Genomic DNA, 22,854 nt, shown 5'->3' on the forward strand with positions numbered 1-22,854 from the left:
AATTCACATCCCCACTCAAACCAGCACTCAGGGTACCATTAAAATTCTACTCAATAATTAGCTCCAAGGCAGGAAGGGAAAATCCATCTAGCACTATTGCAGATCCCCTGAGGAATCTGCTTCCCTTAAAGCAGACGATACAATGCTCCTTAAACATCTCCTGGCCACTCACTTGCTGCAGCTTCCAGGGAAATTACAGCTTTTCTGAACAAGGGACAATATTGTCCCTCAATTATTTACAGAGTTCAAAACTAAGGTCAAGATAAAGATTTAGAAACAGTTCAGGAAACCGTCTGGGTGAGGAGAGGGATAAAGTTGCAGTGTTACAAATGTTTCCACTGTAATAACGCCCTCAAAGAGTATCTGCACAGAGCACTTCAAAGAAAATCACCAGAAATGTTAATGAAACTCTTCCATGCCCTTGACATCTGCTCCCCACAAATCCCCAATTCCTCCCCAAAGGCCCTTCCCCCAAGAGAAGCCAGGTCTCATCAGCCTCATTTTATTACTTCTAAACTCTTGACATTTTCTCTGGGGTCAAAACACTCCAGACTGAAAATCTGTGTCCAAAGAAGCACTTCAGAATCTAAGAGTTCAGAAGAACCTGAATTTGTCCAAGATACTCCTCCCAGCTCACACCCCCCAGCATCCTCACTGTGCCACAGGACACTGGAACACCCAAGGGACACAGGTCACCCCTTGGGAACAGGGCTCCAGTTCTGCTCCCAGCTGAGGTGAGGACCCAGACAAAGCCATTCAATGCAATAGTGACACATTCCCACATTTCTTCTGCTCAAAACTAACAAAGTTTCAATATCTCACTGTTTATGCAGAATTAGACATCACTGTTCCCATGAGTTTCCTCACCATCCCCAGTCAGGATACACAATGGTAAAGATTTGTGGCTGCTAGAAATACTGTTCATGGTCATGGGAGGTCTTAATTATTTTCTCTGCAATGCCCAGCAGATTGAAAATTTTCTCCAGATGTATAAAAATGGAATTTGAAAGCCTCAAGAGCCATAAGATTACTTCCCCCAAGTCCAGAAGGTTTATATTAAAAATGTCGTTACCAAAAAAAAAAAAAAAAAAGCCAAATCAGATGCATTCAAGATCAAAAACTCTTTGCACTGAGGCTGAGAAATATATAAACCTTTTTTTTTTATTCCTGATAAATACCACATGAAAGATTAGCCAATAAAGTCTTTATATTTACAGAAATAACCAAGATTCAGATTCAACTGCTTCCCTCTAATCATCTCCCCACATCAGTCTCCAATGCAAAAGCAGCCAAAAAAAGCTCCACATATGCTCCTTGCAGGGCTGAGACTCATCTAAAGCTCTAAAATATGGGAAACAGTTCAATTTGCACAGTTCCCTGAATAACAAACTGAAATAAAAGCAGTTGTCATGTGCATTGTGCCTTGGTCATTGTCTTGGTCTTAAAATCTTCAAAACCCATTCTTCTGCTGTACATTGGATGTGTTCAGCAAAAAACACAGATTTCAAAATAAACCTAAATAAATGGGGCTTGGAAAAAGGAAGCTGTAAAAAAAAAAAAAAAATCTTCCTTTCTGCTTTTTTTTTGCAAAGCCCACCCCAAGTTCTTGTTGGTGTTCAGGCTCAGAGTTTTCCTCTTCATCCTCTCTGGGTGCTGGAGCCCAAAATGAGTCCCAGCAGGGCCTCACAGAGCGTTGTACTCCACACATTTGGAGGGGTCTGTTGGGAAGTGCTTCTGGCAAATGGTCATGAGCCTCTTCAGCCCCTGGGAAGTAACAAAACAAGGACAATTCTGTCATAAGGATGCAGCTGTTGAACAATTTAATAGCCTACAGTATTATTAAGCTTAACAAGAAGAATTAAAAAGAAAAGGCTGGGATTTTTATTTTGGTAGTTATTCTGTTTAAAGTTTGAAGTTCTCTTCAATATTAGAGGAGTTTGTGGCATAATCCAAAAGGCTTCAATCCCACCTGGTAAGATTCACAGTGAAGGGTCACAGCAATTCTTTAATCCCTCCTTATCACCAAGGGAACAAATGATATCATAATTAAAGATATTTACAAGAAAGCTGAATATTAAAATTAATTCTAAAGAGCAAAAAGCAATTTCAAAACAAGCTGGAGAGCCAAGACAAGAACCAAACACTTCTCAGGAGGAGAACTGTGGACACAGGACATCACAGAGGCAAACTGAAGCAATCAAGGAGAAAGGCAGAATGTGGGCTTTGCAGTTCTTCCAAAGCATCAATTGCCAAAAACCAACCTGACAGGAACCTTGTGATTATTTTCTTTCAAGTCACACAGAAAAGTCTAACAAAGAAGAAAGGCAATGCTGTGGTGGAAGTGTAATTGAGCAGTGACACTGCACTCCAGGATGGCAGAGTCATGTCCCTGTCATGAGACTCTCCCCATGGAAGGCAGCTCCTCACCCAGGGAAAAATGATTCCCCAGGATGGTGCTTTGGCCCTTCTCATGCAGGCAAGCATGGAAAGGCTGTCCAGCACCACAATGACTCCTTGTTTGGGATGTTCTCCCTCCAGAGTGCTGCAATCAGGAACAAGTTCCCTTGGGAGCACAGGTAATAAATATCCTATGCTCCACTTTGAACCAAACTTGTCAAACAAGACCCAAATATCTTTAAATATGAAGAACATACATGTTTAAAGTCAACTCTGTCTTGGTGCTGCAGTGAGCTGGGTAATTTAGAAGCAGAGGTATGAAATTCCCAGTGGGAAGATGAACTCAAGGATTTCCTTGGCCAACAGAGGAAACCCCAAAAGCAGAGAAGGGAAAAACTGGGGAATTCACACACATCTCCCACAAGGTTAAGAGAGACCAAGCAAGGATCCAGAGCAGAGATCCTTCTGCCCAGGAGTGGCAAATGGACAGAGAAAGCCAATTACTGAGCAGCCTGGTCTGGAAGGTTCCCCTGCCAGGGGAGCTGGAACTTGACAGGTTCTTAAGTCTCTTTCAATCCAAAGCATTCTGTGATTCTATAAATTATTCTATTAATTATTCACCATTATGACACAGATCACAACAACATTATTTAGTTTAAAACTATTTCATCCATTAAATATTTCCTATTTCATCCATTAAATACTTCCTATTTCATCCATTAAATACTTCCAAGCATAACTGGAGCCTGTCTCTGAAGATGCATAATCCACATGCCAATTTTCACCTTACAAAATAATTGGTCAAATTTAATTTGTTGTCTTTGTAAGTGTCTGGAGGGCCCTGTGACTTCACATTGATATTTTTTCAGGTTATTTTATTAAAAACTAGAATTGAAGAGAAACCAATGGTTATGCTTATAGCCCAAATACAGAGAGACACAGAGCATTTTGCAATCAATTTCCTTGCAGACATCTGCAGAAGCTGAAAAGCAACAGGAGTCCTGCTGCTGAAGAAGGAAGACATTTATAAATATCTCCCCTACCAGGAGCTCTGAGCTCCATGATGCTGCTCTGGAGGCTTCAGAGTTAACCCAGAAAGTTGTTTTATCTCAATGAAACTGCAATTGGCAAAAGCCAAACCCATTTAGCAATACCAAGAGAGAAGGCTTGTTTCTTCAGACCTGTCCACCCACTGTGTGGAAAGGACAGAGCAGAAAAACAGCACTGCTGCTATTTCCACAACCAGAAGTCCACAGGAATATGAAGATGCCCAGAAGGAACTAAACCTGGAATTTTGAGCCCAGATTCCTGGACTTACTAATTAATGCATTTATTATATATTACTATATGGTATATATTAGTATCTAGTATATTAATTATACTATACTTATAGTACATTTATTAGTATATAGTATATATTAGTATATATTATTTATTATAGTATATTTATAGTATATTTATTAGTATATAGTATATATATCAGTATATTATATATTAGTTGCAGAAACAGTCAGCAGGACTGAATTTTACCGTATTAAGTTCTGTGCATGTTTAAAGCACGAGTTAAGCAGTGAGAGGCCTCAGGAGAATCAAGCCTGTCTCCACAGCTGCTTTGGTGCTCATGCAGGATCACAGCAGTCCAGAAAAACCCATGAGACTGTTCCTGGCCCAGCACTGAGGAGCCTCCAGGTCCAGGATGAGCTGCTGTTCATTGGATGTTCTGCCTGACACAAACTAAACCTGTCCATTCCTGGGACCTGATACCACACCACCTGATGATACCACGACACTGATGTTTCTCAAAGACCCCCCTAGACAAGCAGACCTGTTGGATTTCCAAAGCTGCCATTACCTGGATGTATTTCCTCTGAGTTTCATCGTTGAGCACGTGGGCCACGTGCTTGGAGAAGATCTTCTCGCGGCCCGTGCGCGCGTGGATGCCGACCATGGTGACGCCGATGGGCCAGGGGGCGTTCCCAATGGCCATCTGCAGGTAGGCATCGTTGGCCTGCAGGGAAAGGCACCACTCAGCACCACACCAAGCATTTCTGCACTGCCAGCTGCAGGTAAACCCCCATTCCAGTGTCCCTGATCTGGTGTCACCAACTGCACAACACACCTTCCCACATGGAACTCCGAGGGAAGCAAGGATTGTGCACTGTCCCTCATGAAAAAAAAAGGAACTGGATAAGGCAGACTGGTTATCTTGACCAAAACTAAGGTTTACTGGGATCATTTTCAACTCAACCATCTCTGGTTAAATAAGGTTACACTTGTAACCCAGAGCAGTAGCAGCAGGAAATCAGGAATTTCCCCATCAAGAGCACAGATCCTGTTTTAAAGCTGTACACAGACAACATTCCTGGGGAAAAACAGGGATAAAGCTCAAAGGGAAAATTAATAGAAAGAAAGGCAGAAAGGAAGAGAAGTGTAGTGCTGAAAAAAACCCAACATAACAACTGAGAACCAGCAAGTGACAGATACAATTACAGAAAAAACCTGAAGGACATGGAACAGGACATTCCTTCTCTATTAGAGAGCAGCTACAAAACCCACTGATAAGGAGTTCATTTATCACCTCCTATTCAGAAACTGGACAATAAGAAGCAGCAATCATGACCAGTGGCTGCAGATTCTTTCCAGCTAGCACTGAACAGACTGGGAGGTGAACAATGAACAAGGCAGGGGTGGCAGACAGACCCAAAGCAAATCTGAGGAGAGGACACAGTTTAGTCATCACCTGCATGAGGCAGAATCTGAACAATCTTAGTGAAATACCCTCTTGGTGACTTAAATATACTTTTGTGATGAAACAGTGTGTGAACAAGCAATTAAAGACTCTTGAAGGACTGTCACAACAGGGTTAATTAAGGCTGAGTGGACAACTTGAATTCTGGCATTTGCCTACTGTTAACACGTTGATTTCAAAATTAAAATCTTCCAAGATTGTCAACTAACAAAGCAGCAAGAATTTGTGGCTGACAGTATTCACTAGGGTGCACAAAGCAAGCAACAGGCAAAAAGAGGCAGAAAACCAAAGAAGCAAAAAGAAGCAAGTCTCCTAGAAAGTAAAATTGAAAAGGATGTGAGTATCTGTAAAAGCATTAGCCTAATGTAAAAAACAAAACAACAAAACATCCAAATGTGTACTCAAGTCATCCAAAATCTCTGTGAAGTTTACTTAAAGCAAGCACCTCCAGGAGAGAGAAGCACTGCTGATTAACCCAGAGATACACCACATTGCTGCATGCTCATTAGTTTGAGGAGGTATTGGAAAGGGAATTTCCACAAAATGATGACAAGCAAGAGAAAAAAAATGCTTCAAAATAAAATCCCACTATCATACATCCCACGTGTTCAGTTCTGCTTCCAAATGATTTGGATTAAATTTGCCTTAGGCCATACAAAGTTTTTTTCAGCATCAAAAGCAGGTTTGCTTGCTTACTTGACAAATTATGTCAAATCCTCACAAGAATAGTAAGAAATACTAGAAATCTGAAGGCAAAAGACAGCTCAGTTTCCTCTGCATATACAAGCTGCTTCAGCAAATGCTATTGGTATTTCAGTTTCATTTCTGAAGCAGCTACAAATAAAACCTAATACTGCCTTTGATCTTGTGTCCCAAAGTACTTCTGCCTCCTGCAGTGAGCAGACTTCATCCAAAAAATCTTCTCATTAACTCACTTCAACTTTACCAGGCCACTTAATGTGAGTTTAGACAAAGAAAGGGACAGTACCTCATATCCAATAACTCAGTTTGCCTCAATTAATTCCTAATTAATTAATCATCAACACCCTATTACTATTAAATACCTTCATTTAACCTTAGAACATCAGGTTTCCCCTTGAGGAATGCCTCTGCAGCTTCATATACCCATCTCTGAGAAAAATTTTCTTCATGTTTACAAAGCTGTGCAGTTTCATGAACCTCAAAAGCTCTTCTGTCAGGCTGTGGATCAAACACTACTTAGAGCCTAACATTTCACAGCCATTTTTCATTTTGTTGGGATAGATGTTGTATTTCCAGCTATGCATCTTCAAAATTAAAAGAAATATGGGAATGTTGAAGCAATAAACTCAATCTTTTACAACCAGGCAGCGTGAACATAACAAAAGGAAAAATATAAACAAACATACCTTCACATATTCTCTTTGCAACATAAATTTAATAATATCTGTTATTGATTCTTTGATGTCTGCAGGAAGTGTCTACAGAAGAAAAGGGAAAGAAAAAAAAGACTTTAGAACCCAGGAAAATCATCTTACTCAGCATTTATGCAAAGTTTAGCAACTACCCTTGCTTGAGGAGTTTCACCAAGGAAAACATGTTCATTATTCAGATGCAGGATCTGAAGAGGAGAGGTTAAGTGGTTACACCTGGTACCTGATGGCAAAGTGCAAAATGCAACCCCAATTTTCTGTCATGTTTGCAACCCAGGGAGCAGGTGCTGCTTTAAACAGCTGGAAAAGCAGTGAGTGGGCAGATTTCACTGACTGAGATAAAACCAGAACTGGGTGTCAGGAGCTGCAGATACAGAAACTGTCACCAATTCACTCATCCCCTCTCCTGGAAGGGCCCTGATGCTGGGTACTTGGGAAGCAAAGCAGAGGCATTTCGAGTGATTCACCCTTTTGCGGAGCTTCCTGAAGAGCGGCCGCAGGTAGGACTCGGTCTGTTTCTGGGTGGCGCTGTTCAGCTTCCCCTGCACGCCCCGCTTCACGTAATCCTCCCTGGCATTCAACTCCTTGGCCCAGACTCCCAGGAGGAACTGCAGGGAGCAAGCACATCGGTGTCATGGTGCCATCTACTGACACAACACAGGGCTAAGCCAGCAAGGCAAGGTGAGGTTTTATTTGGAGAATGCTGAGTTAGGAAGGTTAAATCTTTTTCAGAGGGATAGGGACAACTCTGTTATCTTAAATGTACACACACAAATTAAAGCTTCAGCTCTTGCTGTGACTTTGATTACCACAACAGTTTCACAGGCACTGGCTGACTCAGCTGAGAGGCAACACAGCTTTCTTGCCAGGAAACAATTTCCTGCCCTCCACTTGAACCTGTGGACTTCCTTTAAAACTCTCCAATTTCACTACCAGTATTAGGTGACATTCCAATTCAGCTTGTACTGTTCCAAGGAAACTCCTCCACAGGTTTTGATGCCACAGTACCACACAGAGGCAGCTCCAGACAACTGCCTCAAATATCACATGAAAATCAAAACCTCATTTATTTTGTCTGGAAAGCAGGAGCAGATTTTGAAGAATGTTGCACTCCCAAGAGCTCTTTCCCAAATTTGGCACAAGTCGCTGCTGTGACTAACAAAGGCTGTGGAGTGCCAAGCATTTCAAAAAACCCACATCTTACACATAACAGGAGAGATTTTCCTCTCAAGCAGCTGAAACCCATCCTTCTATTCTTGAAATGCATCTGCACGGCATTAATAATATGACAGAACTACAGAATAATTTGAGTTTGTTACCTTCAAGAACTTGGTTATGATGTCCATATCATAGTGATCATCACCCCGTCCTAGGGATTCTCCCAAAGCCTGGAAAAGGGGAAAAAAGGACAATTATTTCCACTCTGCCTAGTCTGGCAGCCACCACCACAGCAGAGCATGGTTCACTGCATGAACCATGTGTTTGGGATTTCTTGTGAAATTTATTGCACAAACTGCAATAAATTCCACAAGAAATCCCAAACACTGGTCATGGAACAGCTACAAATGCTACTGAAATTCATTAATCTATTAAAAACATTTGCATCACAAGGGCAATATGATTATTTCTGAAAAGTCAATGCAACAGTAATTCTTCAGTCATTACTACTAAATTATTGGCATAATTAGCAGCTGTCTGTATTAGCAGCACTGTATTAAGGGGAACTATGGGTGCACTGCATTTTTTGAGATCCCCAAAGCCATCAATTAACCTAATTATTTTGTTATGCTATTTCAATTCTCTGTACTGGGGCTTTTTATCATTTAATTGCAACTGTGAATTTGAGGGAACAAATTTTTTAAAAACATCCCAAAACCTAGCAACAAACCACTAAAAAAGCCCAGCTGTTTGCTCCAATTCTCCACCAAAACCTCAAAACTGTAAATACTAACAGTAAGTCTTATAAACATTTTCCAGGAGGAATAGTTCCATTTATAATCAATTTCCATTGCCCTCATGTTTCCAAAGTGAGTTTTATTTTTAAAAATCTCCTAGATTTGAAGTCAAATTCAATGTAAGCCTTCATGCTCAAGGCAATGCAGCTGAAGTAACATAAAATTAAGATGCAGTGTTTTCAAACTTAGAAAAAGATTGTTTGCATGGCTTTAACCAAGCCTGCCCTACTACCACAAAAAGGGGTAATTTTAAGAGCTAACAGATCAATAAAATTCAGGTCCAATACAACTCCTGCTATCCACTCTGGTACTGCAATTATTTTAAACCAGAACCCCTGGCACCATAAAAAAAAACCCAGACTATTTTTTAATAATAATGTATTCACTTCAGCTTTCAGTTATAAATCATATTATTTCTTAAACACACTTTTGGAAGGATGTTATGAAGATTAACTCCTGCAAAGAGTTTTGAAGATTAAGGGTAAAAGTCTTCAGCTCAAGTTAATGTGCTTTTCAAAACATTATCCTGAAATACCAGGTGCTGAATGCATTTCCTGGCACTCACACAAACACCACAGGATTCTTTCAGAACAGAGCAGCCACTTGCACTCAAGTTTTTGGGCTGCACTTATATTTCCTTTGGTCTGCCTCCTCCCTTTTTTTGGTCCTAGATGTTTTTATATCAAATATTCTTTCTGTGTGTCTATTTTTCAGAGTCCTTTTTCCTTATATAGGGAAAATTAATTGGTACTGACCTTATTACCCTCTCAAATATTCATTGGAAAGGCTTTGGCATTTATGACTAGGTAATGTACTGGAAACAAATTCTCTACTTCTGAAATCCTGGAGAATGAATCTTTACTGTATCACTGTCTTTGCAGGCAACACCTGTCCCCTTTGGGATGAAATGTTGTAAACAAAGACCACTTGGGTTTTCATTTGTAAATTTTCTCCTTAAGAATACTTCAAAATGCCCAAGTCAGCTGTTGAAAAGAAGACAACTTTGTCTAAACAATCCTGAGGCTTCCTCACAGCAACACACCACATCTAACATCCCTTAGTTATGACCTATCCCATACCTCTAGTTCTTCAATAGTAGTATTCTCCTCATGGACCTTCAGGTCATTCTGGGAGTCATCATCTCCTGCTTCTTGGCCACCCACAATTTCATTCAGATACTGCTGATCAATCTTATCCAAAGCAGCCTTCAGGTCATTTCTTAAGCCCTAGGAAACAGGAAAAAAGAAAAAAAAAAAGAGACTGGTTTATAAAAAAACCCTCAAGTAAATAAAAGCAATTCAGTACTGTCAATGTGAGCATCAAACTTCTGTTTAAAGTGCAAATTTTCTAAAAACACACATAAAGGTTTAGTATTGTTTGAATTTAACTGAACTCCAACAACAGTTTCTGCTTCAGCACTTAACAAAAATCAGGTGCATGAACTTCTGAAGTGCTCATATCCATGAAAAATATTTTTACAGTATTTTCATCAAAAAAAAAAAAAAGCCTGGAGGATGGAATCAGCCTCTAGGACTTTCTTCAAGTCATTTTCTCCAAGCAATGCACTGAACCACCCCAAAACAAATGAAAACCAGACCATAACCATCATCAGCTCTACAAGTCCTCACATCTGCCCTGAAAAAAGCTGTAAATAACTCTCACTCCTTCAGTGCCAGACATAAAACAATAATATTGCTTCCTTTTATTACAAATTATTTAAACATAGCAGAATGTTTTCTATAGATTCACTGTTTAAAACCCTCAACTTTAGAAAAGGTGACTAAAAAATCCAGAATCTGTTTAAAACCATATATAAAGTTAAAAGGTTTTCTAAAATAGAACACAAAACTCACCTTAACCACAGTTGAAGGATTTGCCTTCTCATCTTGAGACATAAAATACACAGCTCTATAAAGGACATTCCCTACCCTCAGATAAATTCAGCTACTCCACAGGGAATGGATATGCACAGTTACTTCCCCTCTTCCATCATCATACTTAGCTGTCTGGAGCATTTCTATAAATCATTTAATTACTCTAAAAATGTCTGAACCACAAGGCTGATTGACTAAGAAACCTCCAGAATCCCCCTAGACAGCAGCAGGAGTGACTGAAACATGGAACAAAAATCCAGCACAACCCCATTTATGGGCTCTCTATTTCCTAATCCTGCTCCTGTGATCAATGTCTCTGGAAGGGAAGTTTTCATTAGCAGAGCTTTTATTTCTAGATCTGTTTATCTTCATTTTAAAGACTTGGAGAGGAAAAGGCTTCCCTTTGATGGGCAGTCCCAGGAAAGGCATTTAAAACAATTCCATTTGCCACAAGTTAGGGAAGAAAATGCAAATTGTCACTCTGTTAGTAAGGCTGTAAATCTGGTTAACAGTGAATGCAAAACAAACCTCAATTGTATCTCCTCACTTCATTGATCATTCCTTAAGACAAAATGAATAAATTAATTAGATCTTCAAGTCAGTTTTTCAGTTGATGACTACTTCAAAGGGAAGGGGGAAAATGACACTTCCATAACAAGTTACAGCTCTGGAATTCAAGAATTTGAAAAATCATTTATATCCTAAAAAGACAGTATGCAGTCCTGCTCTTACTTACCTGTGCCTTCTCAGGGGTGCAGATAATCATAAACACAGGATTATTTTAATAGTAAATTCTCTGCTCATTAAAAAGCAGGGGCAGAACAAGCTGGGGTATTAGTGCCACCTGAAGGCCCCTTTTCCAAGTGACAAGGGGCTGGTAGGTTTCTAGGGCTGAACTCTGTAACTTAATTGTAATTGTGCAGAAAACTCTAATATTTAACATAGTTTCTCAGCAAATAAAAATAATACTAAAAAAAAAAGAGACAAGAGCATGTATTCTCTTTGCTGTCTATTACCCCCTCCTCCTGAAAATTAACAGCTACTAAAAATGATTTTCAGTAATTTTTCTAGGGTTATTTACACCATGACTAAGTAAGAGCCAGGCTTACCTTGTTCACTTCAGGTGCAAGAATTTCTATCTTCCTCAGACGTTGAAATGCATCATAATCTGTTTCTCCAAAGAGCCTGATGGGCTCACCCCTCTCTCGTAACCTCCTGATAACCTGAAAAGAATCAAAGCACTCCCTGACACATAAAGGAAGCAAAATAAAATCCAGAATGACAGATTTATTTACTTTGCTTAGAATAACAAGCTGAGCTAGACTGGAGAGGAAATGGCAATATTTTAAGCAGTCAAAAAATGTTCCAGACACTTTACAATCTAAATATAAAATTCCCACGGTATTTCAGTGAAAGGTCATTCCAAATATTACTGATCCAAATTTTGCATAAAATCCCAGGCTGGCTGATACAGCCAAACTTCTTCCTGCTCTGACTTGTTTAAACAAATACACAAAAATCATCCCTCTGGCAGAGCTTAAAGACTATTTTCAAAATCACAAAGGAACTTGACAATAATCTCACTCACCTATTTGTCTTGGCAATAAAAAGAGCTGGGCTGCAGGTTGTCCCAGCTCAGCTATGAGATGATCTACTGAAAATCCCTATCTTTATAAACATCTGGGAAATATGAAGTCCAAAAATCTAATAGGATACTTACTTTAAAAGTAACTATCTATATCTAGATAGTTACTTTAAAAGTAACTATAACAGAAGGGAAAAAGCCTCCCTTAACTCAATTCAAACCTCAAACCAAACACAAAACCAACAACCCCCATTACAAAACCTGAATATCCTCACAAATTAAGGGGAGGTGTGACATGCTTGGATGACCTCAGCTGTGAATTTCAGTTTTTCCAGGATTAGAGTGTATTCTGTACTTCTGAACTTCCTGTTTCTGCTCTGGGGTGTGGATCTGTTTGTGAACTTAAATCCACACAGGCATTTTTAGCCTTAGAAAAGGCAAAGAACATCCCAGCTGCTCTGCCTTTAGGATTGTTTCTTCTAGAGGCTAAAGTAACCTTCCAAAACTTGATTTCTAAATTTGTGCTCAGACCAACAAGTTACAAAGAAAAGAAGCTCAGGGAAAAATAAATCTCAGAAAAAGTCAGCATGCTATCTTCAGTGCTATCCAAGAATAATGCTGGTATTGAGGGTATCTCTCTGAAAGAGCTGTAAAATGTTATAAAACATCTGTGTAAATCCCTGTAACAGAGAGGCTCTACCCATCTGCACCTCCCTATGCATTCAACTGGACAGCAGAGCCCTGATAAGCAAAGATAATCAATGATTGCTAACTGCAAAAATGGAAGCTTATTGTTAAATAAAACTGCCATAAAAAGTACAGCTCACTGGATGAAACAGCCCTTACAAGAAATTTCAGGTGCATTTGCTGTAAACTCAAGGAGTCAGTTTATGGTTTTTGACTTTACCTCCTGTCTGGAAAGAGTCATTGGTAACTTTTCCTCTGCCAGTTCGAGTTCCAGCACTGGATTTGATGTAGCCAGAGGTTTCTCCTCCTCTTCCTGCTGCTGTACCTACATTCAACAGACAAAGTTACTCCTGTGCAATGGAAACAAACCCACATATTGATGAGAAATGATGGCAAGATAGAGAACTCTGGAACACAGACTTTGGTATGACTAAATAAACCTTTAGTTTCATAGTTTTATGGTCCATAATTGCATCTCACAAAACAATAAAAGTTCTTGATAATATCAAGAATAACACTTCTGCAGGTTGCAGGAAGCACTCTCTCCAGCAAACAGAAAGGACAATTGCTGAAGTTTGGCTGTCACTTCAGCAGGCAGATGCCAGCACTGGTGCCAAGAATAACAAATCCACCCTCAGCCTGTTGATTCCTGCCCCTGTCCCATCCTTCCTACCCATGCAAGACCATTTGCATCAATGTGTGATGAACCAGAAGGGGGAAATTATTCAAACAGAAAAAATACTCTGAAAAACACAAATACTGGCACTGTTCCCAGCCTGCTTCACTTCCTCATCCAGCTCCCAGCACAGACAGAAGGACAGGAAGGAAAACTCCAGAGCAGGGTGAGAGTGGAGCTGCCTCTCCCAGGGTCAGTTACAGTGTTTATTACCTGCAGCTTCAACAGGATCAGCACAGTTAGCAGTGATCCACAGTTTCTGTTGGGTTTTGAGAGGCAATGCACCTCTCCAACCTTGTTTTAGGTAATGCTCTCTCTAACAACCTTGCCTGCTTCTTACAGGTAAAAAAAAAAAAAAAAAAACCAAAAACAAAAAAAAGAGAAAAGACACAACTCCTCCTAGGAACAGGATTCCTCTTAGTCTAAAAGAAAGAAGGTCCCTGAATCAAAGAGAGCATCCCTTCTTCATTATTCAGTATTTTAATAATGCAAAGCAACTCTTTGATCAAAGTAACTTTGAGGCAGCAGCCATGTAACTACAGCTCCCTGTATAAGCTCAAATTCAACATTTCTGACAGCAGGAGCAGACTGCTGGTGGTAATATTCCTATAATGAGGAAATCTCTTCAGTGCTCACTCATATCTTGTTCATTCTTAATTTATTTCCTTTCTGTACTTGCTAAAAGGGAAACAATCCAAAGAATGCCAGAGCAGCCTGCAGCATTCCCTGTGCATGGGCAGCCTGTATTAGGGTTGATCAATCTGAGGAAGGTGGACAGAATTTTTTTTTTTTTTATTTTTAATAGGCTTTTTATTCTTTCAGTCTGTATTAAGGTTGATCAATCTGAGGAAGTTACTGGACAGAATTTTTTTTTAATAGGCTTTTTATTCTTTCAGGACACAGTGCCAGCTTTGCTTAGGTGTCAGTGTGACTCCATGTGGCTGGCAGGATCCACCCCTGGGGCCTCAGCTACAAGATTCAGCAATTTCAGATGTACAAATCTACATTCAATGCTGTATTAGCAAACACAGAAAAAAATCAAAAGATCAATCCTACAAGTACAGATGTTTGGAATGAACAAGGGAAAGACAAGTAAATCAATGTTTAACACATAAAGGGAGGGGGGAAATAAAATTCCATCAATGCAGGGAAGGAGGAATTGACAGGGGACAGAAAATATGGAAAAAGGTGTAAAAGTTTTTTCTGAAGTATAGTCCCAGAGCAGAAGGATACATACAAATTTTAACTTACAAACATTCTTGAAATAATTAAGAGATAGCAGCACAGAAGAAAAGATTTGATCCGTTCTGTCGGCTGGACTCCAAGTTATAAGCAGTATCTTTACCACTGTTATTTTGTTTCTGTGCTTTCTTCAAGCAAGTGAAATTATTCCAACTTATTACATCTAAGCAAAGTAAAAAAAGCACCTGCATTTAAAAGGAAATCAGTCTGTGTTCCATGTCTCATTATCAGAGTAAAGAACCAATGCAGAAATCTGGGAGGCTCTAAGAAGATACCAAATTTACCAAAGTAACTTATTTTAAAACCATTGTCAGGGTTGCATTTCACACCCAAACTGCTGTGCAGCAGCACAGGTAACCCCACTTGAACCACATCAGGTTCTGAAGAATTCCAGCTAATGCCCAGGAGGCAGCAGGCAGCCATGTGCCCTTGGAAGAGCAGCTGGATCCCCAGAGCTTTTCCAGGACTTTCTGCTGCGCGTTCCCAGAATCGTTTTGGCATTGATGTTCAAATGTGCACAAACAGATCAAGGTTTCAGAATAAGTCACTAACTGGGTAAAGGTCACTGGAAAACAAAGCTCCTATTTGTGCCCTCTAACAGCAAACAAGATTATGAAACTGTCTTCCCCAGGGAATGCATCCCCCTCCCAGACACCCCGTCAGGCAGGCAGGCACACACACTTGGAAAAGACAACAACATTCTTTCCATCTCAGGAAACTCTTGCCCTGACACCATTACAAGGCAGATAAAGCCTTCCAGATCACCCATTTGTTGCAAAATGCACCCGAGGTTACCAATTGTTTCTAATATTTTGCCAGCAAGAACATAAATGCTGTTGTTGCACAGCTTCAGCGCTGGGTGGTTAATGGCCAAAACCCAAATACAAATTTAGGAGAGTTGGCAAATCTTTTTTGATGCACACCCACACTATACTGATTTCTTTTGGACATTTTGACAATGAAGATGGGATACAATTATCCAAATGTCTCTATTTTCTCAGTAAGGGGAGGAAGGTGGCTATATCGGATCCAGTGTTCATGCCTAACAACACAATTTCATAAGAAAGGAAAACAAGCTTTGATCCCGAGCCACTTCATGCTTTCCACAAATAAAAACAAACAAACAAAAAAGGAAACAAAAGGCAAACCATAACACAAACTTAAGTAGCTGTATGTCATGCATATCTTTTCCTGCATTGAAAATGGTTTTGGAAAGTCATACCTCTCCAGGTGGCTTCTCATTTACAGGCTAATGTATAACATTAACAGATTGAACAAAGAACAACAATTATCATTAACAACATTGATATTGTTGATAAAAAAAAATAAAATGCAGACTTCAAAATAAACACAGCAAGTGCTGGAAGAACAATTTCCATACCTTGTAGCCACATCTCTGGAAGTAGGCCTCCTCTTCCTTCTTAGCTAACTCACTGCGTTTGAAATATTTCTTATTGCCCTAAGAGAGAGGAGAGTTGTTACCAGCTCAGAATTTTGCATGGTTGAGCAAAAATGGCTCAAGCTTTCTTACTTGGCTTGGTGAATTCAGCTACATCCTTTCCCAGAGATGCCTAGCTGGAAGCACCTCTGAAATCAGCAATATGGAGTTACTTTGCAGGATATATGGAGAAGCAGAATTAAAAGTACAATGTGCTTGCCAGCACTTTAGAAAACCCAAGTTTTTTGTCATGTAAGGCCATGGTGTAAAGCTTCACTTCAGACATACACAACCAGGCCCAAGATGTTTAGATAAACCATACTAAATACATGATTTGGCATTAAATCAAGGAGGTTGGAGAAACCACCTTTATACACAGTATTTTATAAGCTTGCTTGGAGAAGCTTTGTAGAAATGTGCCTGAAAAGACATCCCAGACACACAACAGGTGGAAAATGTGGTCACCCCAAAGCATTTTCCTTGACTAGTACAAACCACAACTTCTTCCCTCATGCTTGGCCTGATGTACAACAGCCTCTGACTGCAGCTCCCTCCTTCAGCATCTGATGCCAAAACCCAAAATCAGACACCCCTGAAAGGGGCTCTGCTGTACTGTGGGGTTTTTAGGTACACAAACTGCTCACACCCTGCCTGGACATGGGGTTTTTAGGCACACACAAAAAGCTTACACTCTGCAGGCATATGGGGTTTTAAGGCACACACACCACTCACACCCTGCCTGGATATGGGGTTTTTAGGCACACACACACTGTCAGACCCTGCCTGGATATGGAGTTTTTATGGGTCCACACATTGTCACACTCTACCTGGATATGGGATTTTTAGGCACACACACTCCATTCATACCCTGCCCAGATATGGGGTTTTTAGACAAACACAAAAAGCTCACACCCTGCCTGGATATGGGGTTTTTAGGCTCACATCCTGCCCGGGAATGGGGTTTTTAGGCACACACACAGAGCTCACACCCTGCCCAGGTATGGGGTTTTTAGGCTCATACACACTGTCAGACCCTGCCTGGATATGGGGTTTTTAGGCACACACACAGAGCTCACTCCCTGCCTGGATATGAGTTTTTAGGCTCACAGCCTACCCGGGTATGGGGTTTTTAGGCACACACAGAGCTCAGACCCTGCCCGGGTATGGGGTTTTTAGGCACACACAGAGCTCAGACCCCGCCCGGGTATGGGGTTTTTAGGCACACACAGAGCTCAGACCCTGCCCGGGTATGGGGTTTTTAGGCACACACAGACTGTCAGACCCTGCCCGGGTATGGGGTTTTTAGGCACACACAGACTGTCAGACCCTGCCCGGGTATGGGCAGAACGAGGCTGTGAGGAGGAACGAAACCGCACTCTGCTCACCAAAGTTCGCACTGCCTTTCTCATCTGCCGGTGCCCGAAATAAACTAAACCAGCCCCAAAGCCCATGGAACACAGCGAGGCTGAATCCAGGCTGCGCCCCCCCCAAACCCCTCCTGGCTCCTGCCAATCCCATCCTGGCTCATCCCGGCCTAGGCCGCCCCCTGCCCCGGCCCATCCCGGGCCGCTCCCGCCTCACCGCCGCCCCCCTCCCGGCACCCACAGCCCGGGCGGCTCCTGCTGTCCACGCCGGCCGCCCTCACCCCCAGGAGCTCCTTCTCCTCCAGCTGCTGGCGCTTCCTGCTGATCTCCCGCTTCAGGATGTCCATGGCGGCCTCGGGAAGCGCCGCAGGAAAACAACAGCGTCACTTCCGCGGAGGCCGCGCCGCCGCGTGGCGCCCCCTGGTGGCTCGGAGGAGCGGCGGGAGGGGCGCGTCAGGCCCTGCTCCCGAGTGACAATGACAGACGAGAGGAGATGGCAGGAAATGGCCTCAATTGTGCCAGGAGACGTTTAGACTGGATATTAGCAAAGGTTTGTTCAGTATTTATGTAATCTCATGCTGTTGTTGGAAGCAGATTATTTAAAGTGATACACAGACGGTATGAGGCACACTGCCCGTCTTTAGGGCGGTGTTGTCTTTTTATACTAAAAACTACATGTGCATTATTTACCATAACTTCCCAATACCTATCACCTATGTTAGACAGTGAGCTTCTACTCTAAACTAATCTAAAAGTGCCAACATCACAGCAGAAGATGGAGGCCAAGAAGAAGAAGAAGAAGGAGAAAGGCTGGACACGCCCCAATTCCTTTATCATGCGCCCTGAACCCCCACTCTAAAAACTCCAAAAATCCATTTTTCACCCCGTGACAAACTAACTATTATTCTGCTTAAACTCTTTTGACTTGTAATTCTTCATATAAAGGTTGATAATTGTTTTTTCCGAGGGCTAAATCAAAGGCACAGGGGTCTGGGGCTCTGTGCCAAGGTCTCTGAGCCCCGGGGCAGGGCTCGAGCCCTCCAGGGCAGCCAGAGGAATTTCTGGGTTCCAACAATGGTATAAGGGCAGTAATTATGAGACAGAGCCAAAATATAGCTGCTTTGTATCAAGGAATCTAGCAAAAGAGGTGGAATATCATTTTTACAGAGGTCTTTCCCTCTTTTAGTACAGCTGGTTTTACAAAAGGGTGCTTGACAGGTTCTTTAAAGAGAGTCTGCATGCAATTTATTCAGCTGTCTTCTCTGTTTAGCTTGAAAAATCTTTGGGGAAAAGTCTCTCTGACTGTGTTTGTGCAGTGCCTCATGCCACGGGCCTTGGTTGCAGATGACAGCTAATACCAGATAAATCATGGCCTCAGGAAAAATTTCTTCTCCAAAAATGTTGTTGAGCACTGGGACAGGCTGCTCAGGGAAGTGGTGGAGTCATGGTCCTGGGAGACATTCAAAAGATGGGTAGGGGTGGGATGTGGGGATGTGGTTATTGGTGAACTTGGCAGGGTAAATTATTGGATTTGATGCTTTTAGAGGTCTTTTCCAACCTTTCAATGAGGCTGGTTACTGGCCAGCCACACAGGGTGCAAATGCCATGTAGGAAGGTGGAATGCCTGTGATTTGTTTCCTTCATGCCTTGAGGACTGAGGCAGCTGGTAGGGTTTGAGCTCCTTAGAGTGCACACCCCGGAGCTAAATGCTTTTGTCATCAGCCTCTCAGCATTTGTGACACATTTCCTTATTTACCTGATTTTCTCCAGCTATTTCCATCTTGTGGCTTGTAAAGTTCAAAGGGTCCAGAAAACCAGAAAAGCTTTGAAGAATGAGTAAGAACTCCTCTCAGATATTTTTTTCTTTAGGTCCTCACAGATTTCTTCCTTGTCTTTCCCCGTTGTAAGATCCTGTTTTGGAGAGTTGTAACCACAGCTGGCTTTCACCCACTTTAGATAACCTGAGCTGTGTCATGACTCTTCCTTGTAGGAAATGGCCCAGTGGTTTTTACAGGGGTTGTTTAACCCCAGGCTGGTGGGTTCTGGATTTAGAAGTCATGCAGTGCTTTACCTCAGGCTTGAATGCAATTGCTTTGCAATGAGGAAGCAGGAACTGCCCTCCTACGCTTCTCAGAGCTCTCAAAAAGGAAATTATATCACATCTGATGGTGATAGCATCCAAGAATATCTCTGGATGAGTCCTGGGGGAATGTGCCCACATTTGGGTAAGGGCAGAAGTTGGGAGGCTGGAGGAATACTCTGTAGTGGACTTTATGGAGAAGGAATCCAGATGCTTGTGTCAGAGTGCCAGCTGCCCCCTCATTTACTCTAGAGTACACACAGCCTTAGACCTTCTTCATTTCCTGCTCCAGTCTCACACTGGCCTGGTTTTGGCAGGGATACAGGTAATTTTCTTCCTAGTACCTAGTGCAGTTCTGTGGTTTGGATCAGGTATGAGAATAACTGATAACACACTGATGCTTTAGTTTTTGCTAACCAGATTAATACTGAGTCAAGGACTTTTCAGCTTCTCATATCCTGCCAGCAATGAGACTGGGGGACACAAGGCAGCCAGGACAGCTGACCCCAGCTGACCAGAAGGATATTCCATGCTCTATGGCATCACACTCAGTATTTAACTGGGGGGAAAGTTGGTTGGGGGCTGCTGCTCAGGAACTGGCTGGGCATTGCTCAGCAGGTGGTGAGCAATTGCATTGTGCATCACTTGTTTATTATTATTATTATTATTATTATTATTATTATTATTATTATTATTATTTCCTTTGTTGTCCCCTTGAACTGTCTCTCAATCCAGAAGTCTTCTCACTTTCACTCTTCCGATTCTCTCCTACATCCCTCTGTGGCTGAGGAAGAGTGAGAGCCTTTGCACCATTGGGGATTAAACCATGACACGCATTGTATCTCAATTAGAGACAGTCCAAGAAGAAGGAGGAAAGCCAACTCACAATTCAGCCAACTTTCACACAGTATTTGTGAGAAAGATGCAGTTACTGTCAGGTGACTCTTAGACCAAAGATCCCTTGGTTGGTTGGTTGGTTGGTTGCTTGGTTGCTTGGTTTTTTTGTTTGTTTGTTTGTTTGTTTTAAAGGTGTCAGGGAGGGGTAAAAGGGACAAATAAGCAGCTGATTAGTTTATGTTGGTGAAACAGCTTTGGCAAGGTTGGAAAGAAATGCTGTACCTCTAAAAGTGGCCTAAAATTTCACTACTGATGATTTAACTTTCCACAATTGCTCTTTTCCCAGTGCTTCTGGTTCTGTGCTCTCTTGCCTCCAAATCAAAGCATCCTGTAATGTAAATCCCCTCTGTGATCAAGACTTTGTCTTGTCCTATGGAGAAGAAGTGGCAATTTCCAGAGTATTACATCTCCCACAAGAGTTACTATGCATGCAAATATATGGTTTATGTTGGTTCTGGTTTTTTGAGGACATTCACCAATATGTCCCCCCAAAAAAAGGAAAGAGAGAAAAAATCTTTGGTGCCACCCATCCATTTGAGATTTCTCTTTTTGAAGAGATTACAAAACCTTCTAATCTATAAGAAGAAGTGACATCTTTTTTCTTTCACTGACACCTTATGAAGAGATCCACTCTTACTTCCTCTCTGATCTCCAGGATGGCAAATCTGTTTGACTCCTCTTTGCCTTGAGGTCAGGGCAGCATTTTCTGAGGGACATGGATTGTTGAGATGGCTGGGTCAGGTCTTGACTGGACACAGTTCAAAGCTCCTCTGTTCCTCAGAACATCTTCCTGAGGCAATATCTGTGCTGGCAATTTGCCATGGTCCCTGCTTGCTCTGTTCTGGATCTCTCATGCTCTGTCTCCATTCACACGTTCTCCTTGGCCCTAGGGTGGGCAGCTGGAGCTCCACTTGCTGGACAAACCCATGGTGCTCATGAAAGCTCACAGTGTGAGATCTCATCCTTGGATCACATAGTGGAAACTGTTCCTGAACACTGCAAAAGGATTTCTCTAAGTCACCACCATTCTGAGGAGCCCTGAGAGTGTGGAAACTGTTTAACTGTGTTGTGAAAGCAGACAATTCCTTCCTTGTGCCAGTCCCTCATGCATGCAATGATCCCTTAGATGACATCACTGTATAAGATATTTTTAACACACTGAAATGTGTGCTTTTCCAGCTGTATTTCAAATTATCAGTTTATCATACATGGCATTACTCTACTCATTAGAGTCAATTAGATCATTGCTATAAATCCAAAGCTTGACTATTTGTTTTCTACTGCTCCTGTTTTGCTTTTCAGGGCAGTCCTGCTGGTTTGGTACCACTATGGCTGTGTATTTCTGTCTCTCATGTGATTAATAAATATGATATTTGCTATCAGGGCTGCAGTCAGGTCTTTAAGCTCTCACAAAATCATTTTCAGAGTCTTGAGAGCTCCCAGCAACTGAGCTTGGGTCTGGAAGCAATAGTGTTAGCCATGTTTTCCCCATATCCAGGTTTCTGCAGACCTCTGGAACAACCCCATAGAGTTAACCACAAAGCTACTTTGAAGTAATTTCCTTCACAACATTAAATATGAAATCAAGACTGGAAAGGGAAATCTAGAAGTTATTCCAAATCTTGGAACATTTGTAAGAGCCTTGTAAGCAATAGAAATAGCAGCTTAAAACATACATGAGGTGTTTCATTCCAATTTCTATCTGGTTTAGTGATTGCTCAGCTTTATCTGCTGCAAGCCAACTGCCAGCCTGCAGACAGATTATTGAAGGCAGCTCAAATAACCCAGTTTCACTCAAATAACCCAGATGTCATCTATTTGCCAAAGTGGTAAAACGGATCAGAATAATTTTGACTGCTCTCAGTGGTTGTATTCAGTTTACATTTAGTTGTTTTCAGGTCATATCTTTATGGGCATCCAGTTTCAGTTATCTATTTGATATTAGAACAGGGAAAACCCCAGTTCAGCCAGCATATGCTTTCACTCACACACAGGAGGCAGAACTGATGCCTTGCAGCTGACCAAGATTGCAGAACTCATTTCAAGTAACAAGGGCACAGATGACTCTTGGAAACCCTTTTTAGATAAGTACATGGTTCCTTTTATTCATCTTCAAAACACTATACCAAAAAAGACATTGGATAAAATTGCCTTTACACCATGACTAAGTATGTCCACTTCTGGCAAAGGGAGCTCTACACTCAGTCTGTCTTTTCTTTTTTTTATTAAAGCAGTCCTTAACTTTTTGAGAGGGATTAACCCATCCAATTCCCCATTCTTTGCCCCCACATCTACTTTGTTACAGGTACCTCCAGCCTGTCACATCTACAGGCACCTACAGGTGTTCTATCAGAGGTGTCAGTATTGCTGCTAAGGATTGCAAACTGCACCTGCCTACAACCCTGGCACTGGGGATGGGCCCATCCCCTCCATTTAGTCAATTTAAGCCACTCTGGGCTTTCACCTTTCCAAACAGCACACAGTCTCCAGGAGATCAC

At 41.6% G+C, this 22,854-nt stretch overlaps 1 protein-coding gene across 3 annotated transcripts; it reads right to left on the bottom strand.

Moving 5' to 3' along the window:
- Nucleotides 1-1,159: 1,159 nt before the first annotated feature.
- Nucleotides 1,160-17,748, bottom strand: PRPF18 (pre-mRNA processing factor 18). 3 transcript variants are annotated; one of them, XM_058805062.1, is made up of 11 exons: nucleotides 17,661-17,748; nucleotides 15,959-16,036; nucleotides 15,800-15,826; nucleotides 12,880-12,984; nucleotides 11,497-11,610; nucleotides 9,593-9,739; nucleotides 7,878-7,946; nucleotides 7,026-7,166; nucleotides 6,535-6,606; nucleotides 4,250-4,405; nucleotides 1,160-1,764 (listed from the first exon to the last, which is right to left on the bottom strand). In XM_058805062.1, exons 1-11 carry the CDS (start codon nucleotides 17,724-17,726, stop codon nucleotides 1,684-1,686), a joined length of 1,056 nt encoding a protein of 351 aa, XP_058661045.1. In that variant the 5' UTR covers nucleotides 17,727-17,748; the 3' UTR covers nucleotides 1,160-1,683. The 3 variants fall into 3 exon arrangements, with proteins under 3 accessions (XP_058661045.1, XP_058661046.1, XP_058661047.1); XM_058805063.1 differs by lacking the exon at nucleotides 15,800-15,826 and having other exon boundaries at nucleotides 17,661-17,741; XM_058805064.1 differs by lacking the exons at nucleotides 15,800-15,826; nucleotides 17,661-17,748 and adding an exon at nucleotides 17,621-17,651.
- Between the last annotated feature and the right edge of the window lie 5,106 nt (nucleotides 17,749-22,854).

Source organism: Ammospiza caudacuta, chromosome 5, assembly GCF_027887145.1.
Source record: "Ammospiza caudacuta isolate bAmmCau1 chromosome 5, bAmmCau1.pri, whole genome shotgun sequence".
In the NCBI taxonomy this organism is placed as follows: domain Eukaryota; kingdom Metazoa; phylum Chordata; class Aves; order Passeriformes; family Passerellidae; genus Ammospiza; species Ammospiza caudacuta.